The sequence below is a fragment of the Ovis aries genome, chromosome 18, assembly GCF_016772045.2.
Source record: "Ovis aries strain OAR_USU_Benz2616 breed Rambouillet chromosome 18, ARS-UI_Ramb_v3.0, whole genome shotgun sequence".
NCBI classification, from domain to species: domain Eukaryota; kingdom Metazoa; phylum Chordata; class Mammalia; order Artiodactyla; family Bovidae; genus Ovis; species Ovis aries.
In genome coordinates this window covers 15,864,452-15,884,425 of record NC_056071.1, presented here as the reverse complement: position 1 = coordinate 15,884,425, position 19,974 = coordinate 15,864,452, and the positions used below count along the sequence as shown (strand labels likewise).

At 43.5% G+C, this 19,974-nt stretch overlaps 1 protein-coding gene across 13 annotated transcripts in view; it reads right to left on the bottom strand.

The window, feature by feature from the left end:
- AKAP13 (A-kinase anchoring protein 13) overlaps positions 1-19,974 on the bottom strand; it is a 320,810-nt gene that overhangs the window by 55,039 nt on the left and 245,797 nt on the right. For all 13 annotated transcript variants that reach the window (XM_060402005.1, XM_027975368.2, XM_060402001.1 and 10 more), the window contains 4 exons: positions 18,405-18,597; positions 15,414-15,522; positions 5,160-5,202; positions 3,314-3,446 (listed from right to left, as the gene is read on the bottom strand). In XM_060402005.1, coding sequence (XP_060257988.1) covers positions 3,314-3,446; positions 5,160-5,202; positions 15,414-15,522; positions 18,405-18,597 — 478 coding nt within the window. The remainder of the gene's footprint in view (positions 1-3,313; positions 3,447-5,159; positions 5,203-15,413; positions 15,523-18,404; positions 18,598-19,974) is intronic.

Here is a 19,974-nt window from a genome sequence, read left to right as displayed (position 1 = left end):
CTTGAAAGGACCTATAAAGGATCAGTACTCAACTTCCCCCAAATTTCTCATACTCACATGGCTACAGATATGAAAAAATAAATATATATATAGCATGTATTATGTTACACATATAGCATACTATATATAGAGTGCTTACACTAAAAAACTAGTGCTAACACCTATAGTAGCATTTCAATTTTTTAAGCATTATGGAGAAGTAACATTATTCAATGGGTAAGAAAACCAGTAGAGCCAGCATCATGACACCAGGAAAATATTCACTTATTTTTATGTTATCCTTTTAGAGAATCAAACATTTCTGAATGGAAAAGCCCTCCTGTGGGTACAATGGCAAAGACAGACAAGGTATTTAATGCAACTTAACATAAATGTGGGGCTTTCCTGGTGGCTCAGTAGTAAAGATTGCCCTGCAATGCAGGAGACATGGGTTTGATCCCTGGGTTGGGAAGATCCCCTAGAGAAAGAAATGGCAACCCATTTCAGTATTTTTGCCTGGGAAATCCCACGGACAGAGGAGACTGGTGGACTACAGTCTGCTGCTAAGTTGAGTCAGTCATGTCTGACTCTGTGCGACCCCATAGACGGCAGCCCACCAGGCTCCCCTGTCCCTGGGATTCTCCAGGCAAGAACACTGGAGTGGGTTGCCATTTCCTTCTCCAATGCATGAAAGTGAAAAGTGAAAGTGAAGTCGCTCCATCGTGCCCGACTCTTAGCGACCCCATGGACTGAAGCCCGCCAGGCTCCTCCGTCCATGGGATTTTCCAGGCAAGATTACTGGAGTGGGATCCCATTGCCTTCTCCGGGACTATAGTCTATGGGGTCACAAAAACAGCTGGACACGACTTAGTGACTAAACAACAATACCATAAAATGCATTACTTCACCAATTCTCCTGTTTCTTACTATTTTTTTGGTACATAGACAAAAGCTGAGCTATCCTTTGTGAGCTATCCTTCAAAAACAATCTTATTTGAAGTGAGCTGGTAACAATGATCAAAGGTGAATCTTAAGCTTCTTAATAAACTGATAATGTGGCTAAAGGGGTGCCTGCACCCCTGATAATGTGAAGTGGGTTGCAATCCAGGGTTACAGATTTGTAACTTTTGGAGAATTTCCATCGCTAGAGATAACACAAGCTGCCAGAGACCAAATCTTGGGGCCAAGAGCCTGAAAGGGGAAGCAGTCTCATTGCAAAAGAGTCCAGCCACTCTGACGGAGAAGCTGGGAGGTGAGAGGTCACCTAAAGATGGCCTGCTGCTGCCGCCAGGCTGCACTTGCACGGACACTACCTTCTTTTTGCCTGCCCCCTTCTCTTCAGCCCTCTCCTAGCCAGCTCCAGACTCCAGCCCTTTGAGGTTACTTCTTTTTGCCTGCCCCCTTCTCTTCAGCCTTCTCCTAGCCGGCTCCAGACTCCAGCCCTTTGAGGTTACTTCTTTTTGCCTGCCCCCTTCTCTTCAGCCCTCTCCTAGCCGGCTCCAGACTCCAGCCCTTTGAGGTTACTTCTTTTTGCCTGCCCGCTTCTCTTCAGCCCTCTCCTAGCCGGCTCCAGACTCCAGCCCTTTGAGGTTCCTTCTTTTTGCCTGCCCCCTTCTCTTCAGCCCTCTCCTAGCCGGCTCCAGACTCCAGCCCTTTGAGGTTCCTTCTTTTTGCCTGCCCCCTTCTCTTCAGCCCTCTCCTAGCTGGCTCCAGACTCCAGCCCTTTGAGGTTCCTTCTTTTTGCCTGCCCCCTTCTCTTCAGCCCTCTCCTAGGCAGCTGCAGACTCCAGCCCTTTGAGGTTATTAACAAAATTAAAAGAAAGAGACACTGTGCAGCTCACGCTTGCCAAAGAGTGAACAGAACTGGACAGTATTACTCGGCAGAAGTCAGATCACAAGATATGACCTGGTCTGTGACCTGAAGCGTGCTTCTCTGGGCCGCGGTTGGGGAAATAAGGAGAGCGGTGCGAGATGTTTTGAAAGGTCGGGTCCCAGTTTCTGTGTTCAGCCTCGCGTCATTTTGCTCACGTCTGCTCGTACTGCCTCGCCAAAGCCATCAGTGGCGTATTCACTACTCTGCCCCTAAGCTGGCGTCACGAGGGAGGTGGATGGAGAAGGGGGAATTCTCCACTTCACCCTGGTCTTCTGGTTAAAAGTTTGTTTGGAGAAAAGATTTCACGGGTTAAAACCAAAAAAAGGCAAGAGAAACACTTGGAGTCATCCGAACAGACGGTAAACATCATCCAGGTAAAGACCGTGTGCTTTGGTTCCTCCACCTGCTTGTCAGCACCTAGCAGAATGCTGACTCCATCAGACTCTCTTGGCCAATTAACACTGCTCTTTCAAGGAGGCCGCCTTCTGTTGACGCCCAACCAGAGGCCAAGGCAGCTGGTAAGAGAGGCACGGCTCTATTTTGAGCCCTGCGGCCACACAAAGAATAATTAAGTGTTCTGCCTTCTTTAACCTTAACTGTTTTGAATCATAAAACAAGGCTAAGCAGGAGGTTAGCGCTTAAACAGGAGACTATTCTAGAAACGGTTCGCTAGCCTCTTCGTGAGTCTTCCAGTTTGCCTACTTTCTGTCCATTCTGCACTTGGGCAGGTGAAATGAGAAAACAAAATTGTGGTGGCAGGTTTTCTGGAAAAATCTGAGTGATGACCAAACCTAGTATTTGCTGAAAGAAAAGAGATCTTACCTCATTTACAAAACTTAATAATTATGTACCTGTGCGTATGCATATAACACACAGATATATAGTGATTCCTGTGCAAGAAGTCCTTAACTGAGTCCCAATTTTTTTCCTGCTTATTTTGTTGGAGGCTAGATGGGTGAACAGAGTGAGTGTAGGAAAGTGAGAGGCAGAAAGTTTTCCCCACTGATTTGAAACATCTTCCGATTTAGCAATGGGAATTAGTATAAGAAAGTTAACTTTTTTTTCTTCTAAAAATACATTCAAAAAATATCAGAAGAGTTTTTATCTGTAATGTGGAATTATTACAGATACTTTTTATTTCTGATGTTTTTCCCAGATGAGGTACCTTACTCCTAATAAAAAAGGAGATAATATCTACTTTACAGTATGTGGAAAGGATTAAATCAGATAATACATGGGAAGCTTTCAGCATACAGTAAAAACTCAACTGATAGTGTTATCCCTTATTGTTGTTTTTCTTGCTGTTAGTTTTCTTCAGGTATTAGCTTCCTGCAGCCAGCATCTCTCAACTCAATTCCACAGGACCCCCCCATGTAATTAGTTTCTGGGTGTGTGCTGTGCCTGGAGCCTACTGAGGGCTGGCTGAGGGGGTCACACAGAAACGCCCACAACAGTACTTACCTTGCTCTTTTTACTGCTGGACATTTTGTTCTTGATGTAGCTGAATGTACGACTGACTTTGGTTCCACTCTTTAGTTCACAATCTTTCTTGGGGCTTTCTTGTGGCAGGAAATTAAAGTTCTCTTCTGTTATACTAAATAGAGAACAGAAGAGTTTTTTAAAAGATTACAGAAGTTGTTTTTTTTTTTTTAAATTAAAACACTCTACATATAATTCTTTGTAACCATCACTATCAGGTATTATTTTGGCTACAAGTCACAGCCAACTTATATGCTCATGTGCAAATGAGAAAAGGGCTAAGAGGTGGCCAGAGGCTGCTGAAAGGTTTTATATAATAATATCAACTCAACATAGCATACCACAATGCTCACGTCCTATTGCGAAAACTTGGCTAAATTTTCTTATGTCAGTTATTAGTGTTTCACTAATGGGTTTTCAGGGATCTGATGCTAACTGTTGATTAGTATTAATGATCAATTAGTCATTAATTACTGTATCTGAAATTGCTTAACCTAAAACAGCACCCAATGTATAAACTTCTTTGCATTAAACAGGTGTCTAAAAAGGAACCCACAGATGCAAACCAAGGAGTTTTTATGACTGAATGCATGTACAAGTTCCCTCATAGCAGAGGTCACACCTTTTATTTAGGTTTCTGGCACACTGGACTGTCAACATGTGAAGTCGGCTATGCACGATTTAAGGAGGGAATATATTGAATGGTAGGTAGAACCGATACTGAGGGCAGAAAGATCTACTGCAGGGCTTTCACAGAGACCTGGAGGTACTGACCTACTTGTTTAGGACACCTATGTCCTAAGTCCATCCATGATGGGTATCTCCAGACCCTGGGAAATTCACAAAGGTTGAGTTCCTCAAAGAATGCGGGGCCCTTGTACACATTATCATTTTTGCACAAAAAGAACTACGTAGAACTGTTACATAATACATCATCTATTATACAGAAATCCATTCAAACTACTTTTCCTAGTGTCCCAAAACAGTTACGCTAGAAGTTTTCCATTGGAAAAGTAATGTTTGCCTCGAGGGCTTCTGTGAGAGCAGAGACAAGCAGGACCACATGGGTCCTGTTCAGTAGCTCAAGTCTATTTATATTTAAAATACTGCTTGAAATATAAAGCAGTCTGTTACTAAGACAAAGGGGAAATGAAAATCACTGCTCTAGAAAGAACAAAGAGTAAGCAGAATATGGTTAAGTGCAAACAAGAGGACTCATATCGAGAGAGAGTTCTGGATTACTGGGTCACAATTGATTCCTTTGTGAAAAGGAAGGCAACTTATAAGACACTGCAGGGCAACAATCAGAATCCCAATTATGCTTAAAATCAAATATTTAATCTCATAAGCTTGAATAATAAACAATGAGTCAAAATAGCAATCTTCTGCCTGCTGTTAAAAACCAAGTCACTTCCCTGGACAGAGATGTGTACTGTCTGAACCTACACAGAAGAAAACAGCTTTAAAGCTTCCGAGGGCTAAGTAGGCAGCAATACTGCGTGAATACCAACACACACACACACTGTGAAACACAATGTTCTTGGACTTGGAAATTCCCGTAAGCAAACAGTGCAAAGTTCATGAAGTTAATACAAGTGTATCCTTATGTGAGTAGGTGCACCGATAATCTCCATCTACAGGACGCCACAAAGAATAAAGTAGAATGCTATCCAGGACATAAATTTAAACCGATATTCCAAATTTATCAACCAAGGAAGTAAAATTCCAGTAAGCGCAATTAACTTATTTTGCGTAAATGTGTTAAGACATTCTGGATTTCCTTCATTTCATCTTGAGAAAAGGGTAGCAAAATAAACGTATATAGTACCTCCCAGTCAGATTAGAGCTGGTGCTGTGGAAGGGCCGCGAACCTGGAAAACAAGAACGGCAGGAAAAACATCAGAACAAAAGCATCTTACCTGGATAACAGATAAAATGTTTAATGTTTTTGTGACTGACACAGATAAAGCAAAAGTAGCCTCTGAAAGCCAGTGTGGGGTGCTTTTCCTTCTGAGGGTTTGGAAGAAGGAAAACTTGAAAATGAAACCCTCAAATTAGAACTGGAAATTGGCAGCAACTGGGAGTGAATTTCTCATGGGGAAAATTTTTTTAAATCCAGGATTCAAGTAACCAAAGAAACCCCAAAATGAAACAACAAAAATGCTCAAATGTATGTCTAATTCCTGTTCTTACGAAGGTTCAGAGTCCATAGGCCATCTTTCTGAGATGCTGTCAGAGAGGAATACACAACAGGAAACGACATGTCATTTTCTGCATGCTGTTTAACCTTGTGTTCATATATGTCTATATTAAAAGTCTAGCTAATATATGCCTGACATTTTCTTGAGCATTCCTAGAAATGGATTAGAGCATTAGGAAACCAACAGAAAAGAGCATTAGACCCAACTTATAAGGTCTAGGGTTTGCCACTAATTTGGGGTGAGATCTCCAGACTTCACTTCTTCATCTCTGAAATAAGGAAGATAAAACAGATGCGAAAGGTCTTTCTAATTGATACTGATCAGATGAGTAGGGCAGATATATTATTCCTCCTTCCATAACCATCAGACCATAAACTGAAATGAGCCATTACATCAATAGCTAAATAAGACAGGGCATTAAATAAAACAAACACAGAAGCAGTGATACCATTATTTTACCTATGATAGGTTAATGACAAACGGTTTCCAAGTTTTAGGAGATCAGGTATAGAAACACCTTCTGTGTGTGATTCCAGGTAGACAAAGGTTGCTCTATGTAGCTACTGTTGTAATGTGGACAAAATACGCCTTTCTCCTTGAGGTTACTGAAACTTCAGTTTGATAGAGATTTGGAAAATGTTCTGCTACCAGATTATCAACATTTGAAACTCTTAAGAACTCCCAAATTGTTCCAGATTTTTGAATAGAAAAGTAGCTAACATGTATAAATAATGCATTAGAAACTTCAAAATGAATTCAAAGGCTTCAAAAAATTGCTTTTATAGTTTTTCCTTTTACTTGTCTGGGGTTCTCCTTCTGCTTCACTTATGATGCACAGTAACAACAGCCAGGAGAGAGAGGAAGAGCAAGACCTGGGATCTATCTTCCAGCTCTGCATGATCTGGTGAAAACACCAACATTTAAACCTCAGAATGCCTTCATTTACCTAAACAAATGAGTGTGGTTTAGACTGGGGGCTTTAGAAGTTTTACACTTAAGGAGCCCCGAATGATATAAGCACCATCAAGTTCTCTCAGGCTGCCAGGATTCTGCTGTACATGTAATCAATTATCTAGTAAGTTACCACCTTAGTAATATGAACCAAGCAAAAATAAAACCCATAAAGAAAAACACCAACCAGCAGAGAGCCTGGCCAAGACTAAGCTCCCAGAAGGTTTCTGTCAAATAAACTAAGAACTCAACAAATACTGTGAGAATCTGTAACTCCTATAAGGATTTCCAACTTTTTTTGCTGCTAAAAGATACTTCAATTCATTTTAATTCATTCATCATAACCTCTCAGGTATGGTTCTGAAAGCAGTGATTAATTCACCAATGTTTCTAAAATAAATGCTTCTGACTTTCCCTAAGTGTCAAGTTTTCAGAGCATCTAAGAACATGATATAACCAACGTTACTTCCATAACATAATTACAGACAGAAGCAAAGAAATCTGTCATTGAATTTAGCCTATTAAGTACTACTGCAAGTAAATAACATATTTCAACGAGACCTATTTTGTTTTAAGGCATGAAACAACCTGCAGACCTAATACAGTAACATTCCAGAACTGGAGCTGTTAGGCGGACATAGTATTCGTAAAAGCGTGTTCCACCCATGGAACACTTGTCTCCTGAGACGTCACACGTTGTCTTGCACATACTGTGGTTTACCTGGTTAATACATTTTGGAATCACAGCATATTGAACACTACCTTCAAAATTCGCAAGATACACATAAGCCTTTGAAACCTGCTTAAAATAGTTTCCTAAATTTATATGGTCAAGAATCAACCCTTTCCCCCTACTGCCCCATCCCTCTACCCCATAATTCTCACTGTATTTTTGAGTTTAAGGAACACATTTTGAGGAATGCTGGATATTTGATTCAAGGGTTTCTTTGAGCTTCTATACTTTGTGATGCTATTCTGTTGGATTAACTGAGTAACCGGTACTGATTAACTGAATAACCAGTCATAATTTTGTATTAGTGGTAGAAGAAATACTATTGGAACCTTAGTTTTATTTGTCATCTAACCTATTTCCAAGCATATTACAAATACTCAACAGCCTTGAGAATTTGTAAAAACTCAAAAGTTGTGGATGGAGTTTCACAACTTCCCTCCTATGACAGCTGGTATGGAGTGAAAATCTTATGTTCCTATACCAAAGGCATCTTACTTGTGAAAAAGTGTTGAACATATAAGATACTCATTTGTGCATAAGCCACTTTCCTTTAAGAACAATGCAAAAATGTCACCCTGAAGTTGATATTGCTAAATATTAAATTTTAATGTTTAAGTATTAAATAAATACTGCTCAAACTTAGGATCAGCAAATGGTGCTGAATTAGGATGCTTAATCACATTTATATTATAATTGCCTAAGACTAATATGATCTATATGAAATGAAAACAATTCATTATTTAGCTTTATATAGCAAGTATTTTCTCCATTAAAAGCAGCAATCCTGGAATTGTCTAGAAATCTCATACAACTGAAAAGAGTAATTTTCATGGGGGTCAGCATTCATTTCTTCTCTGAGTTTACTAAAACTAATACTAAATTAGGTTATTATTAAGTAATGATATAGTAATCTGAAACCTACAGTGTAGTGAAAGGATTCAAAACTAAAAGTTCCAAAGGAACTTCTTCGATCCAATAAATTCATGTGGTTTAATCTCAAAGAAAGATATTCTTAAAGAAACGGTCTGGGGTAGTTCCCTGGTGGCCTAGAGGTTAGGATTCGAGCTTTCACTCCCATGGCCCGGGTTCAGTACCCGGCTGGAGAACTGAGATCCCACAAGCCATGCAGCATAGCACCCCCGCCCCACCCACAAACGAAAAAACGGACAAAGATGGGGGAAAAAAAGGTGAGAAGAAAGAAGTCTGACAGTGACTTTTAAATGTCACAGGTGGACATCTAGGTATCTGCCCTATGAGACAAAAAAGGGGAAACAATGACAGTGAAATTCACATGACTGAATGGAGCGTTTTGAGAAGTCAGTAGGCAGCGTTATAAAAGGCACCAGGTGGGATGGGAGCCCCGTATGCCTTTGCAGGTATCTCTGTTCTGAGACGACGTCTTGGGCCTTGGAACTGGGTCACTGGATCAGGCAACATTGGTGGTGTACAAGACAAAAACTTTATTCGTTTATCCAAATTCATTTTCAAAGCTAAGCATGAAGGCGAATGATGCAGCAGTGGTGACATGCAAGAGGATAAAAGCCCCCCAGTCTCTTAGTAGGAAGCCTACGGCATTTTCAGCGCTGGTCAGGCCCTGGAGAGCAGCCACTGGACCCCAAAGTTGCTTACTTACTATGCAACTCCTCCTCCTCATCACTGGAGTAAGAAGAGCCAAGAGAAAAGAGAGTTTTAGACTTAAGGAGGAGAGGTGAGATGCTGACGGAGAGCGAGATCCGCCGTGCCGGCCGCATCTGCTGCTGGGCTGAGGAACAGGTTAACAGAAGACATTAGCGCCTGCGGATCACACCAGAACAAAGACCCACGGTGCCGAGAACCGTGCCACTGGCCTGAAGGATGCCAGGGGCGGCTGTCTGGGCCTCGAGGCACCAACTATTCACAAGTCCACCTTTCTTTTTCAATATGCAGAAAGGTAATGCGGCTTAAGAAAATGCCTCCAACAAAGACAGTACTTGTTAGATTATGAAAACAGGAAGCGCGCTACTTTTCACAGCCATCATTTACAGCTGGAGTGCCCCCCACCCTGTTTAAGGTAAGGAAACGCCTTGAGCATGGTGGTGGTCCTCGGGATTCAGTATCGGCTCTCTTCCCGCCCACCCCAAACCTCCTCACTCACTGTTGCCTCTTCAGGTACAATCTGCAGGTGACACAGTGATGATTCAAAGCTTTCGATTTTCAAGTCTGGTCTGTCCTTTGAATTCAAGCCTCATTCATCTCACTGCCTACCTGTGGGCAGACATCCCACAGCAGCTCAAACTCAACAAGCACATACGTCAACTCAGCCCCTTGCTCCAGACTTGTTCCTCCTCGTTTACTCTCTCCTTCAGTGAGTGGTGCCTAGCATCTAACTCATCATACAGGACAGAGACCTGGACGCTGCCCTTGAATCCTTTTATCGCCTCTCACTCAGCCCTTTTAATTCTGTCTTCTAGAATCCTCTGAACATCAACTTCTTCTCTGCTGCCACTGGTCTGCACCTGCTTTGGGCCAGCATCTGCTCTCATGAGAACGCTGCAAGAGCCTTCTACTCACCTACCAGCCTCTCCTTCCCAACATGGTCTTCAGTGAGGCCTCTCTGCAGTGTCAGAATCAATCAGTTGATTTAACAAAAACCACTCCACTGCCCTCAGACAAGAAGCCCAGAGTCCTCAGTCTCGCTTTCCACCTGCTAACAAACCCAGTGATCCCCTCTTGGTCTTGACGTTGGTATCACTTCTCCCCAGGGCTTCCCTGGTGGCTCAGACGGTAAAGAATCTGCCTGCACTGCGGGAGACCTGGGTTCGATCCCTGGGTTGGGAAGATCCCCTGGAGGAGAGCATGGCAACCCACTCCAGTATTCTTGCCTGGAGAATCCCCATGGACAGAGGAGCCTGGTGGGCTACAGTCCAAAGGGTCGCAAAGAGTTGGATATGACTGAAGTGACTCAGCACAGTACCCAGTTAGGCTTCTCTGACCCCTTGAGTAGGGGCTTCTGAGCACCCAATGTTTCTTTCAACTGCCACATGTACCATCATCTGCTACCTTCAACTGTTCTCATGCCCTTGAGCTGAAGTGCGGGGAGAAAAGGAATTGTACCTGGAGGCCATGCCCCTCCTTTCACTGTCTCGCCTGGTGCCTGGCAAAGGACAGGTAACTTTGACTAATTTAACAAATGAATACATGAATTTCCTTTTGTCAGGCTTTCTGGAAGGTCAACATCCTAAATAAAATGAAAGAAAAAACCCTGTACCTACTCAGCACAACAGACACTCCACACCCCAGGTAAATGCCGAGCAATGGCAGACCAAAGGGTGCAGCCACAGTGCCTAACAGAGTGCAAAGAACGCCACAAATTCACGTGCATCGGCTTTGTCAGCAGTGGCAGTCCAGTGCAAAAGGAAGATACCATTTTAATGTGTGTTCTACAGTATTCCCAAATGTGAAGCATGTATATAAGAAATGAAAATAAGCTCTCTTAATTACCCAAATCTCAGAGAATCCCCTTCTTCTGTCACACAATCACGGATCTTAAAGAAAAACCTACTTGTAAGAATAAGGAGTATCTCCAACATGTATGGAAAGAATATGTTCTGCTAATACAGGGATTCAGTTTTAAAATGCACTCAAATTTAATGACCATGAATACATTCCAGCCTCATACTTTAATCAAAAGGCCAATACCAAAAGTCAATCTGGGGATTTCCCTGGTGGTCCAGGGGTTAAGAGTCTGCCTTGCAATGAAGGGACACAGGTTTGACCCCTGGTTGGGGAACAAAGATCACACCTTCTGAGGGAGCTTATAAGCCTACACACCACAACAAAAGACCCTGCTTGCTACCTGAGACCTCACGCAGTCATAAACACGAATTTTTTAAAAAGTCAATTTGCTTGACCGGATTTCTGTTCTGATGAATTTGTCAAATATTATCTTCTCCAAATAGAACTACCCTAAGAAAGTAAATGTATTCCAATAATGTCTCCTCACACCGTCCAGTTAAGAGAGAGAGACTAAGCACAGAAAGCAGAGATAAAATACTGGCACCGCTGCCCAGCTGCCCAGAGGCCCACTCTGATCTTTGGTCATGTGGGTCACTTCGTGTTGAAGATCTGGTACATTTTATACATCAAATGCCACAGTTTGGTTCTTAAGACTCACTCAGCTTTCGTGGTCAATTACAAGCGAACGTTACTGTCCAAGCATGCCCAGGAACCTGGCCAATTCACCCACCCCGAGTGAAGGTCTGAGAACGATCCCAAGGACAAGCGCCACCTGGGGACACTGTTCTCTGTGACAACAAGCCATGTGAAATGAAGGGCAAAATGAAACCTCCGTAAGAAGCCCAGGAGGTCTCACGGTGCACTGGGTACCACTCTCCCACTGACATGCTCAGCAGGGCACGCACGTGTGCATGCTGAGTCGCTTCAGCTGTGCCTGACTTTCCAGCGATGGACTGTAGCCCCCCAGGCTCCTTTGTCCATGGGATTCTCAAGAATACTGGAGTGGGTTGCCATGCCCTCCTCCAAGGGATCTGCCCAACCCAGGGATCGAACCCCAATCAACCCCAGAGTTTACTGTCTGTAAGCATCTTCTGGGGGCAAGCGGTAACAAGTTTAAAAATACAGACTTGTGAAGGGATTGTCTGTAATAACTGGCTTATTCTGCGTATGCAAACATAAAGTTTATTCTTAAGTTCTAATGATGAAGCATCCGAGTCTCCTGGCAAGCTGGGAGTCTACACTCAACCCTAGGCGGCAAACACATTTCCTGGAGCGGCTTCTCTGAGGGCAGTGTCCCGCCAGTTTGGGAATAATGCCGAGTCTGTCTGTCTTTCTAATCTGGCCAGTGACCCAGTGACAGTCCAGGCAACAGTTTGGTGGACGTTTGCAGAAAAGCTCAAATGGTAACAGCTGGGAAAGGCTGTGGGAAAAGTTGCTAACTTCCTTCAAGGGGGAATCTAGAACACAAGTAAAAGCTGGGAAGTAGTGAGAGAGTGCTGGGTTTAGGAAGTATTAATATATTGTACTCAGACAAGCAGGTTTGCTTGTATGACACAGCCAGTTAAAGACAAGCGAGAGATCATGTTCCAGGTCTTCACCACTGCTTAGACCCTGGTCAGAGAAAAACGGACCCCTACACTGCTGGATGATGAACACATTCATTCCACAGTGACAACAAATGTTCCCCACAAGCCAGGAAACATGCTAGTACGAATGTAAAAGAAATACACATTTTAGCCCTACCCCATTATTAGCCCTGCCGAATAGTTCAAGGACTTGAGGTCACACAGCCACTAAGTATGCTTACCATAAAATACCTGAAGGGTTCCACACACTTTAGGCTTTAAAACCACAGGGTAGGTTTTAATTCTGATACTTCCAGCAGGGAAGACCATGACCAAAGGTGAATCATGCAGGCTATTTAAGAGATGTGGAGTGAAGATTTGCATGTGTGGCAGAAACCAAGAACCATCCAGTTACCCTGAGGCTTAGAGGCATAGCATGCAAGAAAGAAGTTTTATTAGTCTTCTGTTAAACAGCCAGAATTTTTATATCTGCCAAAAAAAAAAAAAATGTTTCCAGAGCAGAATAAAAAAAAAAGAAAAAGTCGGGAAATTAATTCAATTGTACATGAGGAGGGACTTAAGAGAAATACTGTCATTAAGAGTGGATAAGCCCTCCAATTATAGCCTGTGCTCACTTAGGGAAGTAGTTAGGGCCAGTTCATCATTCAAATTTACATGAAATGTACATTACAAATCAGAATGAGTGGCCTCCACTTTGATGAAAGGGCTGAACTCTCTCACTCCAAGCTCTATCCATGACGGCCACCAGCCACAGAGCTCGGAGCTCAGTCCCCCTCAGGGAGGGACAGCGACCGGCCACGGAGCTCAGACCCCTCTGGGAGGGACGGCCACTGGCCACGGAGCTCAGTCGCCCTCAGGGAGGGACAGCCACTGGCCATGGAGCTCAGTCCCCCTAGGGGAGGGATGGCCATCGGCCATGAAGCTCAGTCCCCCTCGGGGAGGGATGGCCATCGGCCACGAAGCTCAGTCCCCCTCAGGGAGGGACAGCGACCAGCCACGGAGCTCAGTCCCCCTCGGGGAGGGACAGCCACCGGCCACGGAGCTCAGTCCCCCTCGGGGAGGGACGGCCACCGGCCACGGAGCTCAGTCCCCCTCGGGGAGGGACGGCCACCGGCCACGGAGCTCAGTCCCCCTCGGGGAGGGATGGCCACCGGCCATGAAGCTCAGTCCCCCTCGGGGAGGGATGGCTATCGGCCATGAAGCTCAGTCCCCCTCGGGGAGGGATGGCCATCGGCCACGAAGCTCAGTCCCCCTCAGGGAGGGACAGCTACCGGCCACGGAGCTCAGTCCCCCTCGGGGAGGGACGGCCACCGGCCACGGAGCTCAGTCCCCCTCGGGGAGGGACGGCCACCGGCCATGAAGCTCAGTCCCCCCCGGGGAGGGACGGCCACCAGCCACGGAGCTCAGACCCCTCAGGGAGGGATGGGCACCGGCCACGGAGCTCAGCCGCCCTCGGGGAGCTCAGCTGCCTGGTCCCCACAATAAGATGAGCCAGAGTTCCTGGCGCTCAAGGACTGTGCTTCCTGGGGAGTAGCCGCACCATTCAGAGGGTCTGGCTAGCAACTGAAAGCACAGTCAAAAACCATTTTGCTTTTTGGAGGAAAAATAAGAAGAGTCCATGTGTCACTGAACACTGGCCACCTTCTGTTGGTTCTGGGTAGCTGTTGCTATGGAGACGCAGACCCTCCCCCAGGCCCCGGGAGGAGGGACTCGGGGCTGAACGGCCTCACTGACTGTCGGGTTATCCATTTCTAGTACTCTGGGTTCAAAGCCACTATAAACTGTTCAGTTATAATAATGTCCCTTCTATACAGCAGAACCACTCACCCAAAGCCAAGTCAAAAGCAAACCAAACCAAGATCCAAACAAGAACAGGAACAATGACTTCAGTTACAACTCTGAGAGTCTGTGCCTATTATCTTGGCGAATAAGTCACTATTAGGCACCTTTATTTCCAAAAGGCTAGGCTGAGAGTTGAACTACTAATCATATAAAATGAGAATGAAGTTAACACAATCATCCATTTATGCCTTAACGCCACTGTGGACATTAAAAAGATGAGGCCTCTAGTAAGTCATGAACTGAGACAGAACATCCCATTAACACAGGGCAGCTACTTCTGTCCTCACTCTTTTAAGATGAGTTCTATATCAGGAGATGGTGAAGAAACAGCAGGAGGGTTTTATAGCCTTTATTGCAGGTTCCTGAATACATGATCTCTCAGCAAGGAATGTAATATACCATACTCTGATGAGAATTTTAATCTTTGCATCAAGATCCCACACTGCAACTACTCATGAAAAACAAAAAATCTATTTTGAAAATAAAAAAAAAAGTGGGGCTTCCCAAAGACACCTGTCTGTGGCAAACATCTGGATCCAATTCAAGTATATTTTTGAGCATCTCTGATTTGCAAACGCTCTGGGCCTGTGGATGCCAGACGTCTCTACGTAACTTTCATAGCTCACTGATCTTGAATCTGTATACAGTTTCAGTAATCACTTTTGGCTGTAATCCTTTTGACATTTGCTTAACTAAAAACATATCTCAGTCTCTCTCTGTCCTTTATGAGTTTGACATTTTTGAAAAGCTCAGGGAATTAGTATTGGATAATGTTTGGGTATCTGTACTATGGTAATACAAGACAGTGTCTCTGACATAAGAGCATTACATGTGTAGCTTACTTTCCTGTGTTTCAGAACAATCCTTAAGGAAAGTGACAAAGCCAGGGAAAGGAGCAAGATGGATAAAACAAGTGTTAAAATAACACTCTGGAGGCTCCAGGTGAAGACTATGTGGTGAGTATTAGTGCTGTTTTTTGCAACTATTTTAAAAACCAGAAATTATTTCAAAATAGTTTTAAAAAATAATATCTGTCAGGTTTAGGCCCAAGAATACAATGCATTTAATGCGCTAAGGAGATTTTTATGTAGTAAAAGGAGGAAGGTCTCCAAACTGAATTCTGTGTCGCCTTTTCTGTAAATGATCAGTCAGTCATTCATTCAGCGGAAGTCAGGCACATGCTCTAAGGCAATGTCACAGGGTCTTAAAGGGAAAAAAATAAATGAAAGGGAAAATGTTCTGAATATATTTAATGAAAAAAGTAGCATACTCACTGTCCAACCCAGGATGGCTGATTGTCAGTAATGAGACGGATTTTGTCAGTGGAGAAGAAACGGCTGCTGTACAGTAATTAAATCCCTGTTGTTTAGATCTGTGACATGTCTGTGAGGGAAATAAGGGTAAAAGAGTTCTCAGTTCATGCCCTTATATTTCTAGGTTAGTACAAAACTTGACATTCCGACCCAGCAGAAGGAAATAAGGCAGTACACAGAGGAAAAGACCACAAGCCTTGTAGGCCACAAAACAGGTGCTCAACTTCAGAGAAGCAATCGAGCTTTTCTGAGCCTCAGTGTTCTTATCTGTAAAATGGGAACAATTAGAGTATCTGCCGCTTACGGTCATTTCGTATCCTTCCTAAGAAGGACGCCTAAGGACGCCTCAAACTTTGTAAGCACTTAATACATGTCTACTAAATGCACTGCTGCTGCTGCTGCTAAGTCGCTTCAGTTGCGTCCGACTCTGTACGACCCCATAGACGGCAGCCCGCCAGGCTCCGCCATCCCTGGGATTCTCCAGGCAAGAACACTGGAGTGCGTTGCCATTTCCTTCTCCAATGCGTGAAAGTGAAAAGTGAAAGTGAAGTCACTCAGTCGTGTCCGACCCTCAGCGACCCCATGGACTGTAGCCCACCAGGCTCCTCCGTCCATGGGACTTTCCAGGCAAGAGTACTGGAGTGGGGTGCCATCGCCTTCTCTGACTAAATGCACAGTCAGATAAAAATAACTTCACTGGAAATATCAGACTACGTATACACTGCCTGCCCTTTGAATATTTAAATATCATGTACACATATAGTAGGATACCAGTAATATCATTCTGATATTAAAGAGTTAGAAACAGAGATACAAATAGAAAAGGTTTTAAGATCACAAGCAAAGTAGGCTCTGCATCTGGATAGAAACCTAAATCGTTTTCACTTCCTCTTCTGAGATTAAACTGCTTACATGCAAGCATGTGGGTAACTGCAACTCCCTCGGTGAATTCACAGCTACTTCAGTGTGTAATCAGACCCACTGCAGAAGATCCTGCAACAAAACCCGTTTCCAGTGATGGTGGGACTCCTCTTGTTTTGCTTGGAGAGAGGCCATCCTAATTGCTAACTAATTTTAATTATCATCCCTTCCCTTCCTAGCAGTCTGAAATTGGTATGTACTGAAAGGGAAGCAATGAAAATCCGTTACTAGGGTGAACTTGACTCAGTTACACCAAAGACTTCTCATTATTTAGAGCTTGTTCCATGGGTAACCATGGAGTCTGAGGCAAACAGTTGCTATGTTTCAAATACAACTGTGAGGTCTGAAAAATGACATCAGTTGAAAGGCAGAGACCTTCAGCAGGAAGCTGGCTGCTGGCGACTTGTGCACATCAGGGATACAAGCGGCTCATATACCCACTCTGAGATTGCACACGAGATGGAAGACTCTGGTGAACAGAGCCCTGGGCAGGCTGAGCACACCAGGTGCTACAGGGTCAACACTTCATCTCGACAGACTCAGAAAGGCCACTTACACTGACACCACTCACGGAAAGAGAGGGCCATCACTCAGACTCCTAGGAACGTCAGTTCAGGAGAAGGTTATCACATCAACATGAGTAAGAAAACGGAAATGCTCTCATTTCCTCATCAAACGTCATCTACTTCAAAGTAACAGGGAGACTAAAAGCCTGCCATTCTGAGTTTAATACTGTTCAGCTAAGAGCCAGTTATGGAGCCTCAGGCAAGTCACTTAAATGGGCTTGACTTGCTCACACACAAAGGCTTAAGCAGAATTTGAGGGGATTTACTGGCTCTAAGTAAACTCAAGTTTTGGTATTTCACCTGGTCCTACAAGTGATTTCCAAAGGACTCTGTACACATAAGATGCAACATGTTTTTCAGATGTACTTGTCAGAGATGCTCTCTGTAGTCACCAAATTTATTGTTTCCTATTTTCCCCTCTTTTTCTGTTACTGTTGGGCTGAATAAATAGACACCATCTACTTCAATAATTATATTCTCCATATTCTTGTTATTTTTCTTTACTTCCAAGAAGCCACAAAGAGGGGACAAAAGCAGGCAAAATTCCTTTAGGCCTTCAATTTCATGTCCTTTGGACCTTCACATGACTGTAAGTGATACATTCATCACTAAATCACCTAGTGCTAGACTTGAAATATTTGGTCACTTCATTGCTACGTAGCAGGATGTAATAAAAAACTAGATTTCTACACAAAACCTTGGTCACTGATTCGAAGGACAGGTTGTTTAAATTTTTGTTTGTTTAGTTTGAAACGATGCCTTATACTTCTACCTAAAATGAAAGCCTCCTACTCAGAGACTGGCATTTTAACTTTTTTGTTTTATTAGAAAAAAATTCACTTGGAAGTGTATCCCAGAATACTCTCAGAGGTTCATCCAGGTGTTAGTTTTAAAATTAATACCTTAATTTTAAAAGTTTGCTTTGCTGAAATATTTAGATCTATGCAGATTAATGGTATTCTTTAATTAACACTGGGCTTCCCTGATAGCTCAGTTGGTAAACAATCTGCCTGCAATGCAGGAGACCCTGGTTCAATTCCTCGGTTGGGAAGATGTGCTGGAGAAGGGACAGGCTACCCACTCCAGTATGCTCAGGCTTCCCTTGTGGCTCAGCTGGTAAAGAATCCACCTGCAATGCAGGAGATCTGGGTTTGATCCCTGGGTTGGGAAGATCCCTGGAGAAGGGAAAGGCTACCAACTCCAGTATTCTGGCCTGGAGAATTCCATGGACTGTAGAGTCCATGGGATCGCAAAGAGTTGGACACGACTGAGCAGCTTTCACTTTAAAGTAGCATTAAATGCTAAAAACTGCTGTTTGCAACACTGAGTATATGCGTAATTATAGCTACTAACCTCATGTGAACATAAGTCTCGCATTCTTTGTTCCTAATATGAGGATATATTTAGGGAAACGAAACGAATCTTTTCCCCCAAAACTAGCAACATATACCTCTTTCAGCCTTACCTGCTGATTAAACATTCTGTGCTCCCTCTGGCCTGACTCAAGATCCTCTTCTGAAAGCGACACCAGAGAGTCACCCCTTTCCTGGCCACCAAAAGGGTGCCTAAGTTCTTTGGTGTTTGAAGAGTTTCCTTCTAGAGATGAGGACGGCTTGTTTCCAATACCAGCTCCTCCTGTCAAGCCTTCTAGACTGAAACTGAACACAAGACACCAGAGTTAATTCATTCTGAGACTCAGAAAGGAAGGAGGATACAAAGCCCCTGCTTTTGTGTCTCCCTTGCTTGTAACTTTCTGTCACCAGGCAAAACTGTCTGCAAGGGCCTGGCCAAATGAGTGCCCCCTACCCTTCCCCCTAGATCTTGGTGGGCTGAGAAATATACTGCACTTGGTTTGTTTTTTTAAAAAAACCTCATTCAATTTACTCAAATGCTGAACTACTTCAAGTCATCTTCTCAGACATTTTTCAATATACCATATGGATAAACTGTATTATCTATAGATCTTTTATTTGTTTGGTTTTTTTTTTAACCCTTGATCTGATGTGATCAATTTTTGCCAGACTCTGAAGCCTGCCAATGCCAAATAATTAAATGGCACAGAGAAAATATGAACATTAAGTTACCTTCTGGAGGAAAATAGGGAAGATCCAGACTTGCCCTTGCGGCCGTCCAGTGGACCTTTGTAGCTTCACATTCGACTACAATCCAGGTAACCTTTGTAACTTCACCTTCCATGACAGTCTAGGTGACCTTTTTAACGTCACAGGCATGCGTCCACCCCAGAAACCCCACATCACATAGGCGCGTTACCATCTGTGCACACCTGCGCCAAAAGCACCGCTCTGGCAGGTTTCCTGAGAATTGTTAGTTGCAGACAGGCACATGGGACACCATAAAGGGCAAAAGTTGGAAAGTTACTGTGTCTAAGAGAGGTTTAATATCTTCTTCCTTGATACTGACAAGGTGGGAGAAAAAAGCAAACTTAAGGTTTGGTATGGAAAATGGGATCCCTGGAATAAAGACTGTGGTTTGCAGAGTGAAAAGCATTTTTTGTGAGGAGGAGGCTATGGAGAAAGGTTGGCCAGCTTTCACCCTTGGGGATGCTAGCCAGAATAAATCACGTGTGTTACCACTGGATCTCAGAATGCAGGGGAGAGTGCCATGCCCTCAGTTACAAGCATGCGGAGCTGTGTTTGAAGGCATAATGAAGCTCTTTCGTTACCTCTGCTCAAAGTTAACTGCTACAGACAAAGTTCATGTATGCCGGTCCAGAAGGGTTTCTATTTGCCCTTTTCCCTATGAATCACTTATTATGAACTGAAACCATGTGCCTCTATAAATTAAACAATGGATTTTATTCTGATTTCAATATGACGACAGAAATCATGACTAACTCCAAGTAAATGTCTCCGCAAAACTCATTTTCAATAGCCAGGGTAAGAAGACAGACTAACTGAAGAAGAAATTTAGTTTTCTGTTATGAATTATTTCTAAAGCCTGAGAAAGCCAGATCCTATGGTTACCACAACATTTAATCCTGAAAGTGATTAAATCTGGCTGCTTAGCTGAGAGAA